The 16,508-nt window shown below is 38.1% G+C and overlaps 1 protein-coding gene across 6 annotated transcripts in view; it reads right to left on the reverse strand.

The window, feature by feature from the left end:
- The window catches only part of DROSHA (drosha ribonuclease III), a 140,093-nt gene that overhangs the window by 65,670 nt on the left and 57,915 nt on the right, over positions 1-16,508 (reverse strand). For 5 of the 6 annotated variants that reach the window (XR_004056362.1, XM_030927417.1, XM_030927416.1 and 2 more), the window contains 4 exons: positions 10,546-10,715; positions 6,172-6,296; positions 4,414-4,513; positions 2,124-2,231 (listed from right to left, as the gene is read on the reverse strand). Coding sequence is in view for 5 of the 6 variants with exons in the window: in XM_030927417.1 (XP_030783277.1) it covers positions 2,124-2,231; positions 4,414-4,513; positions 6,172-6,296; positions 10,546-10,715 (503 nt within the window). In the remaining variant the exon portion in view is untranslated. The remainder of the gene's footprint in view (positions 1-2,123; positions 2,232-4,413; positions 4,514-6,171; positions 6,297-10,545; positions 10,716-16,508) is intronic. The other variant, XM_010378020.2, reaches the window with a different exon arrangement.

A 16,508-nucleotide genomic window follows, 5' to 3' on the forward strand; every position in this document is an offset into this window, starting at 1 on the left:
GACTTCTCAGGTAGCCTGCTGGCTCATTTTCATTTATTTATATGCAGACATATTTCTTTTCAAACCATAAAGCAATTCCTTCTGTATTCAGTATATGAACTTATAGGCAACAATTTACATTTTTTTAATCAAGTAATTTACATACGAGGGTAATTTTATCAAAATCTGAAAAAGACTTCCATTCGGAGGACCAGAGAATGGAAGCATGGCTTCTAAACAGATGGCAGTTCTCTCTGGAAGAGTGAGAGTTCTACAGAGGGAGGAATGATTATTAGATCATAAAGCATTCACCTTCGCAGGGGTTTAATCAGGATCCCTTTTCTTCCACCAGTTAGGCAAGGAAACTGACTGAGTCCTTTTACCTACCAATCTCGAAACAGAATATAGCATATCACATAGCAAGAGACAAGATCACTTACTCCTCCAGCTGCTTCTCAACTAGCTGAGGGTAGAGGAAGACATTTGTGATATAGCTGAAGAATACAAAACTGTACTGCAACAGATAATTCAGCACTCTTGTTTGCTTTACAAAAAGAAAAAAAAAGGCTCAAAGCTTCAGAAAAAGAAAAAGATACTGTATTCAGTGGCCTTAGGGACTGCTACAGGAGGTGGGGGAGAAATCAAGTTAAACAGGATATTCTCTCCACTCCCATCTCCTACTAGTCAATCAGGCAGTTATTCTTTATCTTTTTACAAATAATGGCTCTAAAAGGGTTTTGTATGAAAAAAAATACTTTGAAGTTAACCAAAAATACCAGTTCAAAACTACTAACTCGAAGGTCTGGAAGGTACCTTCTAGTTCTTAATGCTCAACAATTTTATGATCTCTTAGATAATCAACTCTGATTTATCACTGAGATCATCAAATGTGGAGCAAACTGTCTAGGATTCTGCTCACTGTTCTGAGGATGTCTACCTTAGGATGACACTACATTGGTTTTGGGGAAACACTGACAAATAGAAAAACCGGTGATACGGCTTCAAACGGCCCTGAGAGAGAATCAATGGAAGTAAAATATTCATCTAAAAGTACTGACAGTCATAAGATATTTGTCAATTGGTAAAATGACTGTGGACCTGGTGAAAACAGCTGTTTACCACTGTAGATGATTACCCTGAAAATATCTGGCAATATTACACCAATAGCAGTTCATCTTAATGCAAAAATAGTTAGCTTTGGATATCACTTAGTAAATTGTGTAGCAATACTTTTAAACTCTGCTAGTCAATATAATAATTAAATGCCAAACTGATTTTTTAAAAAATTCATTATGATGAAATGAACACTAAGAGGAAGCTAAGAGGAAGCTGCTTGAACTTACTGTAACACATGCTACCATTGAAACAAATAAATGGAAGCCTGGAAGTATTCTTCCAAAAGGATGAACACAGCAAACTGCATTACCTGATCATAGCCTATGTACTCATTTCCTTTACTGTAATTCTCATGGACTTCATCCAATATCAATTGTGACAAAAGAATCAAGTAAAAAAAACAGAATATGCTGGTTTGGGGGATCTTTAATCATATACAATTCCACCCATAGGAAAAACAAAAATGCTTATTAGTCAGTCAGTTACATATAGCCGAAATGTTACTCTATTGAGTTCACCCAAAGAAAATATATTATCATTTGATTCAAATATGAAGTATACACTGATTCTGTTCATTAATGCCTTCAGTTCTCTGCAATATAAATTGCAATATAAATTTGAGTCATCAGTCTATAAAACATACACTTCAGGAGTCTGCTTGTATGGCTGCTGGATTATCTCTTTTGTACAAGCACCTATACATGTGCTGCAAACAGGCAGATGCATAAGCAGATGCATGAGAAGGACAGACTTACCTTCATCCAAAGAGAAGAGACTGAACTGAACACTACTAAGTAAGCTTGTTCCCGCCCCAATACCCACAAGCACAACATACACACACATACCAGCATCAAAACAGACAATGAAAACAAAATCCAAATAATAGAAAACAATTTATAGTTGGTATTCCATTTAGCCTCAAGGTAGTATTTTCTACAGAACATTCTCAATTAAGAAACCCTCAGTACCAGATTTGTGTTAAAGGAAGAAAAGTATGGGCATAACTGTGTCCTCAGAAGTGTCCCCACCTGACAGACATCAGAACGGATGCCAGTTTTCCAGAATCCTTGGCTACTTAGCTCCACTGTTACTTCTCGTCTCATTGTATTCTTCTGCCGTATTTTTTGGAGTGCTTCCTAGAAAACAATTCATTATGAGTAACACAACTGCTATAAAGCAATAGTAAGCCAAACATCAAGCATTAGAAAATAAGTTGGATTCATTTACTATTACCCTTACATTCAGATACTCAAACCTCTTCATATAAAATTACAGTATTTTCTTTAAAATGGAGGCTAGAATGCTCAGAGCTTGGGGGTATAATGCAGCCCAGCCTTTCTTGGCAACTAGATAAGAAAAAATCTAAACCAAATCTACCATTCTGGTATTTTTGAACAAAATATGCCCTTTCATTGATAAAGGAAGCAAAATGTGGTTTGGGATTTGAAATCAGCATGTAAAATTTTTATCATGCCTCATGTTAAGTATTTACATCTAAGAAAGACAATCAGTAAATTCTTTTTTTTTTTTTTTTTTTTTTTTTTTTGAGACAAAGTCTGGCTCTCTCGCCCAGGCTGGAGTGCAGTGGCGCGATCTCGGCTCACTGCAACCTCCGCCTCCCAGGTTCATGCCATTCTCCTGCCTTAGCCTCCCGAGTAGCTGGGACTATAGGCGCCCGCCACCACGCCCAGCTAATTTTTTGTATTTTTAGTAGAGACGGGGTTTCACCGTGTTCGCCAGGATGGTCTCGATCTCCTGACCTCGTGATCTGCCCATCTCGTCCTCCCAAAGTGCTGGGATTACAGGCATGAGCCACCGCACCCAGCCACACAATCAGCAAATTAACCTGAAACCCACATAATTCTAATAGTTGCCTTCTAACTTGCAAACCCCTTATAAAAACCCTTGCTGCAAGGGCATATTTTATATAAAAAAAGACTACGATCCAAAATGTCACCTGTGAGACATGATCAGGAACTAACTCTTCCCTTTCACGGTCCTTTGAATAATTGTAAAAATAATTGTATATTTGTATGCATGCAACTGAATCAAAATCTCATAGGAATTCGTAATAACAGGAACCGCCCCCTACCCCCACTATTGATTAAGTTCCTTTTACAGGCCAAATACCACAAGAGGCCCATTAAACGGCGTATTTCAGAAGTTCATGGAACTACCTTTTTCGTTGAGTGCACCAAAGGAGGAACATTTCAGTCAGCCTCTCAACCTTAGTTCCCTCCTTTATAAACAGGCTGACTGGCTTAAATCACAGTAAGCGACAAAGCCAGAATTCAAACATTTTTTCCAGCTTCAAAGCTTTGCTCTTACACAACCCCAGCAGAATAAAACTTCTGAGACAAAAATCTATGTTGATGCTGAAACCATTTTTTCTTGTAATTAAAACTAAAACATAAGTTATCCTGGATTACAGGGATACTACCACCCATCAGTAAGGAAATATGGAATTTGGGATATGAAACCTTACAAAATAAGTTTACCATGCTAAACTGGCAGACCAATGGAAGACAATCTTTTCCAACTTTAAGACCAAGAAATCTGAGTAAGGCCCAATGTTGTATAATGTGCAACCAAATTAAAGATAAAAGGCTGATTCATCAAATTTAAGCTTTAATATCTATAAAAGATATGTTTGATTCCCAATGGTAATAATCCATTAAGAAACTGGCATTTTAGGAGCTGATATAGATAGGATGTTCTGGCACCTCCACATTTCACATTGAAATATGATACCCAAACGTGAGAGATGGGACCCGGTGGGAGGTTTTTGCGTCATGGGTGGATCCCTCATGAATAGCTTGGTGCCTTCCCCATGGTAATGAGTTACGTGAGATCTGCTTGTTAAAGAGAGTCTGGGACCTCCCTCCTCCCTCTCTTGCTCCCTCTTCTGTCATATGATGTGCCTTCTATGTGCTCCCCATCCACCTTTTAGTCCCCATACCATGACTAAAAGCATCCTGAGGCCTCCCCAGAAGCCAAGCAGATGCTGGTGCCATACTTCTTGTACAGCCTGCAGAAACGTGCACCAAACAAACCTCTTTTCTTTATAAATTACCGAGTCTCAGGTATTCCTTTAGAGGAATGCAAAACAGACTAATACAGGGATAAAAAGGCTCCCTTAAATACTAAAAGATTTCTTTAAATCAATCGGTATAATAATGTGGGGAGGAGGGTAAAGTATGATTTTTTAAAAAATATATTTTTCCATCTTGTACCAGAAGTATAGTGTGATACAACAATCGCGAAATAAACCTGAAGCACATCATCATTAATCACCTAGGAATGGAGTTTGATACAGACCTCCCTCTGTGCCAGCTTCTGTTTATCAGTTTGTTTGACTTTGGGACTATTTGCTAGGAGGTGGCGAAGTTTCACATAACTCTTCCACAGTTTTTGGTACCTAAGGAAAAGGACAGGCAAACATCTCAGGTAAACAGAAGGTAAATCTAAAGTGCAACAAAATCAGTTATTTTAAGAGGCCTCTTCAAATCATACATTACATTCTTCTGATTATTCTTAATGGCAGAAAGCCGTCATTCTAAGGAAGGTTATGACTTTGGGGTTGAGAGTTGGGATGAGCAAAAGTCAACTGGAACCTGGTGATTAAGTTGATTATTGCTTATTTCCGTTGGAAATGAGGTGTGACTATATGAATGAATCTCTGGAAAGAATTCCAAAGACACAAAAACACCTCAACCAATGGAATCATCCTGTTTCTCACTGTTACCTCTTGAAAACAACAGATTTTATTTAAATATATACTTTCTGATATTTGTTGAAAGAAAGACCCCTTCTTTAATAGGGAGACTGTCAGTTGCTGAACTACTTATACCAAATATAAGAGTTGAAGAGTATTAGAATAGAGAACTCCATTTGTGCCAAAACCCGAGCTACATAGCTATATCCATTTTTCTACTGGAGAGGGTAAAAGACTAATGGTGTATACCAATTTGTATTTACCATGACAATATAAGCATATTTGTTGTAGCCAAATTAAGTTATAACCTAGACCAGTGTAAAGGATACTGTCAAAGCGTCCTGGAAATGAAGCGAATATGCAGTCCTTTATCAGTTCACAGTCCTGCCACCTGAGAGTCCACGAGAGCCTCATCACATTCTACTAACATTTTTCTGACAAGAAGGGATTTTCCAAAGATTTTCTGTCGTATTAAAACTGCTCCTTTCTTGGCCTTAGCTGGGCCTCTCCTTTTTTGAAAACTTTTTTTTTTTTTTTTAAAGAATGGAGGAAAGAAAGAAGTACTTACACAGTGCCTGGTTCACTGCTTCATACTTTTATCCAAAGGGGGAAAAAAAAGAACAAAACCCTTTAGCCTCTTCTAATATATGTCAGCCAGAACTGTATTTATGAATTGAAAATCTCCCATGCCCTTCTCTCCCACTATGAATCCTTTTTTTAAAAAAAAATTAAGTCAGGAAGCTGTTTGTGTATTTAGTAAGGTAGGAAATCCAAACGGTCCCAAAGAATCTAATGGTAATATCTCCATTCCCACACATCCTAAATCTTCTCCCAGAAAACACTAACATGCCAGTTGGAAAAATCAAAATGTGGAAAGTTACATCAATTCTAAGAGTCAGAAGTCACGGCTCCTACTTCCAACACAACCTTGACTTTGCATGTGATCTCGAACTCTTAAGATGCCCCCAAAAAGAGAACTCTGCATAAATTCGGCAGTGCTAGGAACCAATATGTGCTACTTTCCTCTAGAGGGCACTGAAAAAATAAAAAATAATTATTATTATTATAAGGATGAATAAAGAAAAAGTTCCTTAAAGTTTAAAAACATACAAGGACTTATGTTGATCAAGTTTGCCAAAAATATTCTGTTGAATAATAGTTTCTTGCACTCAAATATGTAGAGAAAATAATTCTTCAGGAGCTACCAAAATTGTCTCATTTGGGTAATCTAAACTGGAAGCATGGCTCATTTCAGGTCTTAATTTTTGAAAAGGAAATATCCACTAAAGGGTATTTCTCTGCTAATTCAGCTGTTAGTAGAAGGTGAAATTGGCTAAGACAAACACTGAGAAATATCTTACTGTGGGTCTCCTGCATAACTCAACTGTGCAGGGCGTATCCCAAAGTGGACGATAATCGGAAAAGTAATCACATCAGGGTTGAACTGTTCACGATCCAGTTGATCAATACGGACAGAGCTTGGTTTCTAGAGAGAAAAATCAAAGCCATTTATTCCCATAAGAAGTCTTTACGTATTGACTGTAACCTAAGTAGGGAAGGAATAAATCGGACTTTTTTCTAGGAAAGCCTTGTCCCCAAAGGGAAAAGGTCATTTAAAACCCTTTAATTACAGCAGCTCTACTATCTAAAAACTATAATGTCATCCCTGTAAATGAGCCTATGCCATTTGGCATAATGAACAATGATTTTGTCCTTTTTTGCAGTCCACATAGAAACCTTTAAAAATTAAACTTTTAAAAGGACACCTAATCAGATATAACTTTTCCTTAACCTCTCCGAAGGCACAGGGGAAGGATTCCACATCACAGGCAGAGCCTGTTCTGCTTTAATTTCACATTTCAGGATGCATAGACAGATGCCTCTATTTAAGTTTTTCCCCCCACTTTTTCTTAGTGGATCTTATGTATTCCTTTAATTCTACATCTTTAAGTTAGATAGTACAGTGGTGCAAAGGCCAAATAGTTAAGCTTCTCTTATTATGTCCATGTAGGACATTTGTATATTTTAACAGAGAGCCTCATACTTTTTTCTTCATGTCTAATAAAGGAAGAAGTGAATGGCTCATTCCTTCTGGATCATTTGTGAAATGGCTTTCATCTTGAAAGCTTAAATGTATGAAAAGATGGTAAAATCACAGAGAACAGGTTTCAGCAACCTCCTTATAATCATCTCTCAGGACAGTCTCAATTAGAGACTCAACTTTTACTAGCACACCGTAGAGTCTGTGGCTCAGTTGCTTTGGAGGCTGAGGCTGTAAAACTGATTCACACAGAGGCCAATAATCTTCATTCTGTCCCACAACAATGCCCAACAACTAGAGTCTGGGTGGCTGCCTGGTTTCTCTGGGACAGACGAATTTCAATGCTAAAATCAGGAAATCTCTCAGCAACTGGGACAAGCTGGTCACTCTACCTGCAACTGTGACACCAGCCAGCTATCTGACAAATATTCAACGAGGTGACAAAGGGGATAAACTTGGGTGAATTCATCCACATTATTTAAAACACTCAAACCTTTGGGAGGCCAAGGCAGGTGGATCATGAGGTCAGGAGTTCGAGACCAGCCTGGCCAACACAGTGAAACCCTGTCTCTGTTAAAAATACAAAAATTAGTCGGGCATAGTGGCGCACACCTGTAGTCCCAGCTACTCAGGAGGCTGAGGCAGGAGAATCACTTGAACCCAGGAGGCAGAGGTTGAGGTTGTGGTGAGCTGCGATTGCGCCACTGCACTCCAGCCTGGGCAACAGAGTGAGACTCTGTCTCAAAAAAAAAAAAAAAGCCTCAAACTTTTTAAGTGTCATTTAATAGTCAAAATTTCACTAGCTTCTTGAAAGTTGGTCTCTGCACTCAAAATTTGAAAATCAAAAATATTTTGTTCACATGTAACCTAATATAAAATTAATTAAATGCCCATCAACAGTAGCAATGTGCTAGGTCAAAGAATTGCTTTCTTTATTTTGTACAACAAAACAGCAGGATACATTTTTAGAAGGGGAACTGTGGAATAGAATGCTATTGAATTATTCATGTTTCTGTGATTATAAACACCATGCCATGGTACCAACAGAGGAAACAGTGATTTAAAATATCTATAGTATCCCTAAATTTATGGCAGGGATTGGGGGAGCAGGAAATGAAATATATTCTAGACTTTGGCCATACCCTATAACATTTATTATACTATCTTTGTGTAAGAATAAAAAACATTCTCACTAATGACAAAAGTATTCCTTGGAAGATTAATTCTTTTAAGTTCTGCAGCAATAAAGTATTTAATGTGACCATAATGGCTTGAAAAATTTAATAAATTTCCCAATATTTTTGCCATTGAGCAATCTTTCAAAGCAAGTCCTACACAGGATGAAACGTAGTGTGGTGTCTACCTTGTCGTATGAGTAACTTGCACACTTCTCAGTAGGATATTTTCATAATACTGAGTTCTCAGATTTTTTGTTCCTCCTTTAAGCATATCTTTAGATAAATACTATAAAATAATTAACTTCACACATTCCTAAGCTTGACACCGAAACTTCCAATATAAATCTTTCATGCTGACTAGGTCTGACTTCATGTTTTTAATTCTAGCTTTATAGCATCTCAAGTATTAACGGTTAATCATGCCAATAATTTCTACAATTTCTCAATTCCTCAGAGATCTTACTGTTTAGGAAGCACCCCCAGCAAGCCTATCCCACTGATCTCTCCTAAAATGAGAGTCTTTCCTGATGGGTCCATAGGCTCAACTACTCATCAAAGACTCCCTTCATATGTTAGTGGTCTTTGGGTTTTCACCTGGGCAAGCATCATACATTAGTTTGGTGCAAAAGTAGTTGCGGTTTCTCCCATTACTTGTAATATACCTTCAGGTATATATATACCTTAGGTATATAACAACCTAATATATAATGTCACTAGCACCTGGCTCATATGATAGTCCCTTAACAAATTAGTTGAATGATGATCATGGTGATCATAAACTTCATCTAGGTCACTGGCTCAAAAACAAGCAACGAGAAAATCAAACTGTTTGAGGATTTTTTTTAACTACAGAAAACTGGGCCTCACTGCCTGGAGCATATAGGGTAGGTATATCCTTAAGCCAGGGTATCCTTAAGTTTTTTTTTAAACTCTCCAGCTGATTCTAGATTTCAGGAAAACGTTAACTATACCATGGAAGGGAGCACGTTCACCCTGGGAACATGGGTGAACATGGAACTCTCTAAGTGGAACCACCCAGCTGAAACTGGACATCTCCCACCACCATCACCCCATCCTCTGACTCAGCATGAAAAATGACAGAAGGAATATCAATATATACAACTGTTTTAAGAATAAAAACAGAATTCACAGTCTTACTCTGAGAGTGTTATTAGTTCCATATTTCTTTTAAAGTTAATAATTATGTGGCTGAACAGTATAATAGTAAAAATTATATGTTTTTTTGGTTTTAAACAAGTTTTATGTTTAAACATATTTTGATTAAACAATTTTACTTTCTGGATTTGTTTAAATAATTCATACTAGCCAGAATGTTTTATTTGCAAATAGCAACATTTTGTTTGTGCAGATGTTACTGTCATGCTACAAAAAGTTGATCCAGAGTTTTTAGTTTATGAATCAAAGCTATTAAGCAATTGGCAGCTTTTTAGAAAACAATAGCTTTGTTAAATAGATTATTCCATTTATTTTCATGGAAAATTTTAATTCTCCATTTCTATAAAATTTTATCCTTATGCCAATATGTAACTATTTTATGAAACAGTAACACTATTTTAGAAGAAAAAAAATTCTCTTATATAATGTTATGTCTTGATGTAAGAACTAGTTTTCTTTTAATTATCTTTTAATATTTACATTTTTTACTTCTAAAATTGAACATTAAAAGCTAATTTTAAAACAAAAAACTTAATTAGCACCCAAAGAAATGGAAAATATTTATAATAATTATAGTGAAAGATCAATAAAAAAGAATACTACAAAAAGGTTCAGACAAAGGATATCAATAGGCAAGTATCATGAATGAGCAATAAACATTTAGAAATCAAAATAAATACAAAACTGAACTAAGTAGTTTCCCGCCCCCCGCCCCAGCCCCATCAAATTCCCTTAGTATAACCAGCACGAAGATATGGTTGCTCTCATACGCTCCCAGAGTACAAATTTTAGAGCCCTTCTGGAAAGCAATCTGCAACAGGCATCAAAAGCCTTAAAAATGTACCTATCTTCAGGTAGAATAAATTTACTAAATTAGGTGAATTTAGTAATTATAAGAAATTTTATAATTTTTTATTAATTTATAATAAAATTTTTATAAATTTGTATTATAATTTATAATAACCACATTACTGTTCTATGGCCACTATATATGTAGGCATGCATTCACTCATTCATCCAAATATTCATTCATGCAACAAATATTTATTGAGTGCCTTTTATGTAACAGCCACTGTTCTAGGCCCTGAGAACACAGTAATGACGGAAACAGCCAAAGCCTTGCCTTCCTGAAACTTATACTGCAGTAGAATTATAAAAAATTTACTAATTCACCTAATTTAGTAATATTTTCTTATTTATATTTATAGAAAAAATTATCCAAGGACAAGAAGCAATGAGTACCTAAAACTTTTAAAATGTGCTGTTACTGTTTTCATGAAACATTCAGATCTGGAAAAGAAGGTGCTCCAGCCTCTGAATATACAGACACCAGAACATACCGTCCCAGGGTTGGTAACAATCATGCCTTTGCATTCTTCTGCATATTTCTGCCACTCCAGCTCCTCCCACTGAAGCATATTGGCAATTTCCTCCTCGGGCACCAGAGCTTTGCTGCACCTTAACAAGTACAGGAGAATCTGGTGCATGGACAGCACTTCCTTTCCTCCATCTTGGATGGGAGTGGAGAGAAGGGGAAAAATAAAGCTACTCAACTTACAGCAAATCAACAACTGAATAAGGAAAAAACAAGACAATGGAGGAAAAAGAGCATGTACAAAAAGGTAATGTAAAATTTACACTGTTTAACCAGGTGCCAAATAATATGAAAGCCATTTGTTTCATTGATGAACTGTGCTCATAAAGCATCTCATTTACTAAATTGGCAACAACAACATTATAAATGATAAAAGGCTCAATTTGTGAGGTATGAATATAAAAAAGGTGCCTATCTAAATAAATTTAAAGCCACCTAGCATAAAGAACCATAGTTTATAATATACAGAACCATGTTATGTCTTAAATATTTTATCATTCTTTGTGAGGTAACAGATGAAAGCTCTTTAGAAGTAATGTTACCATCTTAAGGAAATTCTAAGCTTTTGTGAGATATTTATGAATGTCTTCAATAAGCTATTGTTGCATTATGGTCTAATTTTTTGGTGCTAATGTGCTGCACCTGCCATGATGAACAGAGCCTGTGCTAATATCATGGAAGATCATTATGAGTTTAGTACATGGAAAAAATACCAAGTGTTCTGAGGCCTACAGAAGCATATAGCACCAAGTACAGGGAATGAAAATAACAAAGGGCATCATTCAAGTACCTTGGAAAAAGCCAATTAATCTAGTACTTAATGAACCGAACACATCCACTTCATTTGGGCATTAATGTGGGGTCAGAGGCTTCTGCCTTCTCTTTGGACTTAACTTCCAGACCAACATGGGCAACCATTTGATACCTCTTTTCTTTGCCTACTCCCACCCAAACAAAGGACAAGAGCCCTGAAGAGGACAATCGTTACCCTCTCCCAGGTCATGAGATATGCTATTAACAGTAGTACAGGACCAAACACTTCAGGAAAAAAGAAAGGGACCAAGAACACAAGATGGCAGCAAAGGGATGGCACAAAAGACAGTGTCCTCCTTGGTCAGAGGAATTAGTGGCACCCAGTTCGAGTCTGAGGCACTAAACAATTTTAATGCGAATTGCTCTGGGCTAAGAACTTAAACAAGACTGCATGTCTGAGAGAAAAGAGAGTAGGTATCAACATCTCTATGTGAGCTGTGTTCCTCCAACTGAGATGTTACCCTGGAACTAGACCACATTGCTGTTCTACGGCCACTATATATGTAGGCATTTATTCACTCATTCATCCAAATATTCATTCAACAAATATTTATTGAGTGACTTTTACGTAACAGCCACTGTTCTAGGCCCTGAGAACACAGCAATGATGAAAACAGTCAAAGCCTTGCCTTCCTGAAGCTTACACTGCAGTAGAAAGAGACAATAAAAAAGAGCTACATAAAAGATCGGGTTGAGATAAGTGCTACAAAGAATCAAACAGGGCAAGGAACTAGAGTTGTATCTAAAAGGATGGTTAGGAAAGGAATCTTCTAAGAGGTTTCATGTAGGCAAAACTTGAAAGGAGCAAGGGAGGCTACCATGCAGCAGTCTGGAAGAGGAGAAGAAAGAGCAAATGCCCTAAGGTGGAGTGGAACTGTTGTGCCCAGAAACTGCTAAGAAGCCACCGTGGATGATGTGAAGTGAGAAGAATGTGGGAGAGGCAGCAGGGAAGTCAGATCTTACAAAGCTTTACAGCTCATTGAGAGCTCTGGAGTTGACTCTGAGAGGGGAGCGTGTTTTTCACCATATGTGCCAGGCACTGTGAGTGGTCCCATGTCAACATCACTAAGGAAAAAAATGCCACAAGCTCTAGGCGCTCAAGAAGCACATAGGCTAATAATGATAGATCACAATGGTTCCTAAAGGAATCTTTGTAGATAACACTCGGAAAATAAAGTTCTCTCAATCAAAGTTCTAAAGACACTGTGCTTCTAAAAATACATAATAATTGTCCAAGAAGTGACAAAGTCACAAAATACATCAACTCACATTACGATATGTTCTATCTACTAATTCACAGCAGTGACATTTTTTTATGCCTCACTACAAAGCAACCGCCTTGAACACAAAAGTCATCATTAATAAGCAAACTTCCATAGTGTTATGGACTCAATGTTTGTGTTCCCCCAAATTTCATATATTAAAATCCTTTTTTTTCTTTCTTTTTGATTCAGGGTCTCTGTCATGCAGGCTGGAGTTCAGTGGCACAATCACGGCTCATCACAGCCTCAACCTCCTGGGCTCAGGCGATCCTCCAATCTCAGCATCCCACGTAGCTGGAACCCCACCATACCTGGCTACTTTTAAAATTTTTTTGTAGAGACAGGGTCTAATTATGTTGCCCAGGCTGTTCTCCAACTCCTGGGATCAAATGACCCTCCCACCTCAGCCTCCCAAGTGCTGGGATTACGGTGTGAGCCACGGCACCCAGTCATATATTAAAATCTTAACCCCCAGTATGATGACATTAGGAGGTGGGGCCTTTGGAGGTAATTAGGTCATGAAGGTAAAGCCCTCATAAATGGGATTAGAGACCTTATAAGAAGGAACATGAAAGAGCTTGCTTCCTCTCTCTTTTATTCACCAGGTGAGGATATGAGAAGATGGCTGGCTGCGAAGCAGTAAGAGGACCTTCACCAACAAGCCAACCACAATGACACCCTAATCTCAGACTACCAGCCTCCAGGGCTGTGAGAAATAAGTGTTTGTTGTCTAAGCCACCAGTCTATGGTGTTTTTGTTAGTATAGTTCAAATGAAGAAACATGGATAGGGACATATTTCGCCAAGTCAGTCTCAAAACACATTTCCAGCTGGGCATGGTGGCTCATGCCTATAATCCCAGCACTTTGGGAGGCTGAGGCAAGCGAACTGCCCTAAGCTTAGGCGTTCAAGGCCAGCCTGGGCAACATGGCAAAACCTCTCTCTACAAAAAATACAAAAATTAGCCAGGCATGGTGGCACAGGCCGATGGTCCCATCTGTTCAGAAGGCTGAGGTAGGAAGATCACCTGAGCCCTGAAGGTTGAGGCTGCAGTGAGCCGTGACTATGCCACTTCACTCCAACCTGGAGAACAAAGTAAGATCCTGTCTCAAAAAATAAAATAAAATAATACAAACATATTCCAATCCACCTGCATGTGACATGTGTTCCTCAATCAGTAATGTTCCTCTCTTTGCTAAGGAGCCCAGGAAACCCCTAATACCCATCTCTCAGTCTGAGTCCATGATAATCGCTAATCTTCTAAGGGGACTGAGGTGAACAGGTGGATAAGAAAATTCTAATGCCAGAATGCGTTGCCTATACACTTCACATGCATACACACCGAACGGCAGGAATAAAAGAAACCTAGAGAATCTTGGAAAGAACCGCCACACTAACTAGGTTCACAAGGAACTAAGGAAAGAGGAAAATAGTTTTTCGCTTATAATGCCTATACTTGGTGAGATTACCTAAGAGTACCAGGGACTTTAAGGACACAATAGGGGTCTAAAATACCATAAGAAGGAGCAGAATGTTGCTTTGTGTAAGGATTAGAAAAAAAGATTCATATTTTCACAGGGGGAGAGGAGCATGATGGAGGGAGTAAATATATACAGGTCTAGGTATACAAAACAGCACTAGAATCTCCACGCATGCATTTACAGTTGCCTGACTCCATGGCACTTCAGATAAAAGGGAAATGGACTGGGGACAGCAAATTTAATGTGAAAAGACTTTTAAAAGAGCTAGTGGGAGAGAGGAATACTTAAGACTACAAATCAAGACTCCCTTAAAGGCTTCAATTCTGTAGAAAATGATTAGCATAGATACTGTCCAATTTAGGAAAGGCATAACTAGATTAAGAAATAAGGCCATTGGCTGGGTGGGGTGGCTCACGCTTGTAATCCCAGCACTTTGGGAGGCCAAGGTGGGTGGATCACCTGAGGTCAGGAGTTCGAGAGCAGCCTGGCCAATATGGCAAAACCCTGTCTCTACTAAAAATACAAAAATCAGCCGGTCATAGTGGCTGACTCCTGTAATCCCAGCTACCCAGGAGGCTGAGGCAGGAGAATCACTTGCACCTGGGAGGCAGCGGTTGCTGTAAGCCGAGACTGTGCCACTGCACTCCAGCCTGGGTGACAGAGTGCGACTCCCTATCAAAAAAAGAAAGAAAGAAAGAAGATCACAAGGTGCTTATATGAATGCCAGTTATCCATCTTCTTATTTAGGTGCAATGCTAATGATGAGGCAGGAGTGAGTCACCTAGCAGCATAGAAACTAGACATAATTAAAAATACACATATACACACATCAGGTGCAAAGCTAACAACACTGAAGGAGAAACCACAAATCCATGTTGAAATCTGCTAAATATTTTAAATGGCAACTAAGGCTTAAAAGAGATTTTATTTACCACTGTAAAAAAGTAGAAACTCAGGGCAGATAACCTGAGGTGAAAGGTATCTCAAGGAAGGGAGACTGAGACTCTGCTCCCTGTCAGGTTTTGGGGTTCAATTTCCATGGAAAGGTAAGAGGAGATCCATAAATTAGAGACTCCTGCCAGAGCCCACAGGGCATGAGCTGTATCTCTCACACTCAGCCTGGCAAAAAGACACTCCATAAACATTTGTGGAATGACTTTCTAAAGCAGACTAATAACTTGGCCACTTGCACTCAGGCTGCCATGAATTCACTAATGTTAATGAATTGGCTCTTTTGGTTTGTCTGCTTTGCCACTTGTTTATGTTGGGGATTTATGGAGCCATGTCACTGAGGGCTAGGAAGTAATTTTTATCTTGTTGGCTGAAATAAATAGGACATGATATAAATGAGAAATGAGAGCGGGTAAGCTAAGGTTAGCAGGAATTCCGCCAACTCTGGGACTGGAACCGTGACAACAGCTCATTATTCGGGAAGAACTGGAGTTTGTGTTTCAGGGAATGAATCTGGACAGTCATTAATGAACTGACAGACTTTATAAACTGTTTCTTAGAGACCCAATTCTCTCAGTTTATATTGCTTGATTATTTATATGGTTATTTGGGGAGGGGGATAATTTGTTAGGGAATCTGTATTAAGTATATGGCTGCTTATAAGAGTATTTCTCAACTGTATAGTGCTCAACTTTAAGAAATACAAAAACATTATCCCCTTTCTCTACACTGACAGTAACTGTATGACTGCATTTCTGTGTCTTCTGGATATTCCCGCTGAGACATCCTAATAATCTTATTTTCTAAAACATGTATTAACAGGTCTTTTCTAAATTTTCCAAATGCATATTAAGTTGTGGTACTAATAGATGCTTTTGCAAACTATACTTGCCTCCTGGAAATTTTGCAATACTCTCCCACCTCCCGGCCCCCTGCCAGCCACACCTGAGAACTACTGCTCCAGATGGGGCAATTTCAAAGAATCAATTTTCTAGACAGTCAATTTGCAAAACTGATTCAGGATTTGCAATGCTTTACTAGGGCAGTAATATAAGCAATGAGTAGGCTTTCCCCTAAGTGTGATCTTACTATCTTGAATTATGACCTACTTTTGCCCCAGTTACACTCAGAATAAAACCTTGTACTCAGTCTAGTTCATATCAACTATTTTGCAACCAAAGGTAGAGAGTTGGATAGGAAAGAAACAAAACTTTGAGAAAAATTTTTAAATCTCAATAAACTGATTGCTCTATGATTTGGTTTCTGGTAAACTGGTCAGCACTGAATAATCCTTGGTTTAAACTATCAAGCTTACTTTTGGGTTAAAATTGCTTAAAGCAACTGGGACAGCTTTCTTCAAAATGGATAAACTGAAGAAATAGAGAAATATGATGATGACTTATAAAGCTTGAATTTTCAGTT

The sequence above is a fragment of the Rhinopithecus roxellana genome, chromosome 3 (genome assembly GCF_007565055.1).
Source record: "Rhinopithecus roxellana isolate Shanxi Qingling chromosome 3, ASM756505v1, whole genome shotgun sequence".
NCBI classification, from domain to species: Eukaryota; Metazoa; Chordata; class Mammalia; order Primates; family Cercopithecidae; genus Rhinopithecus; species Rhinopithecus roxellana.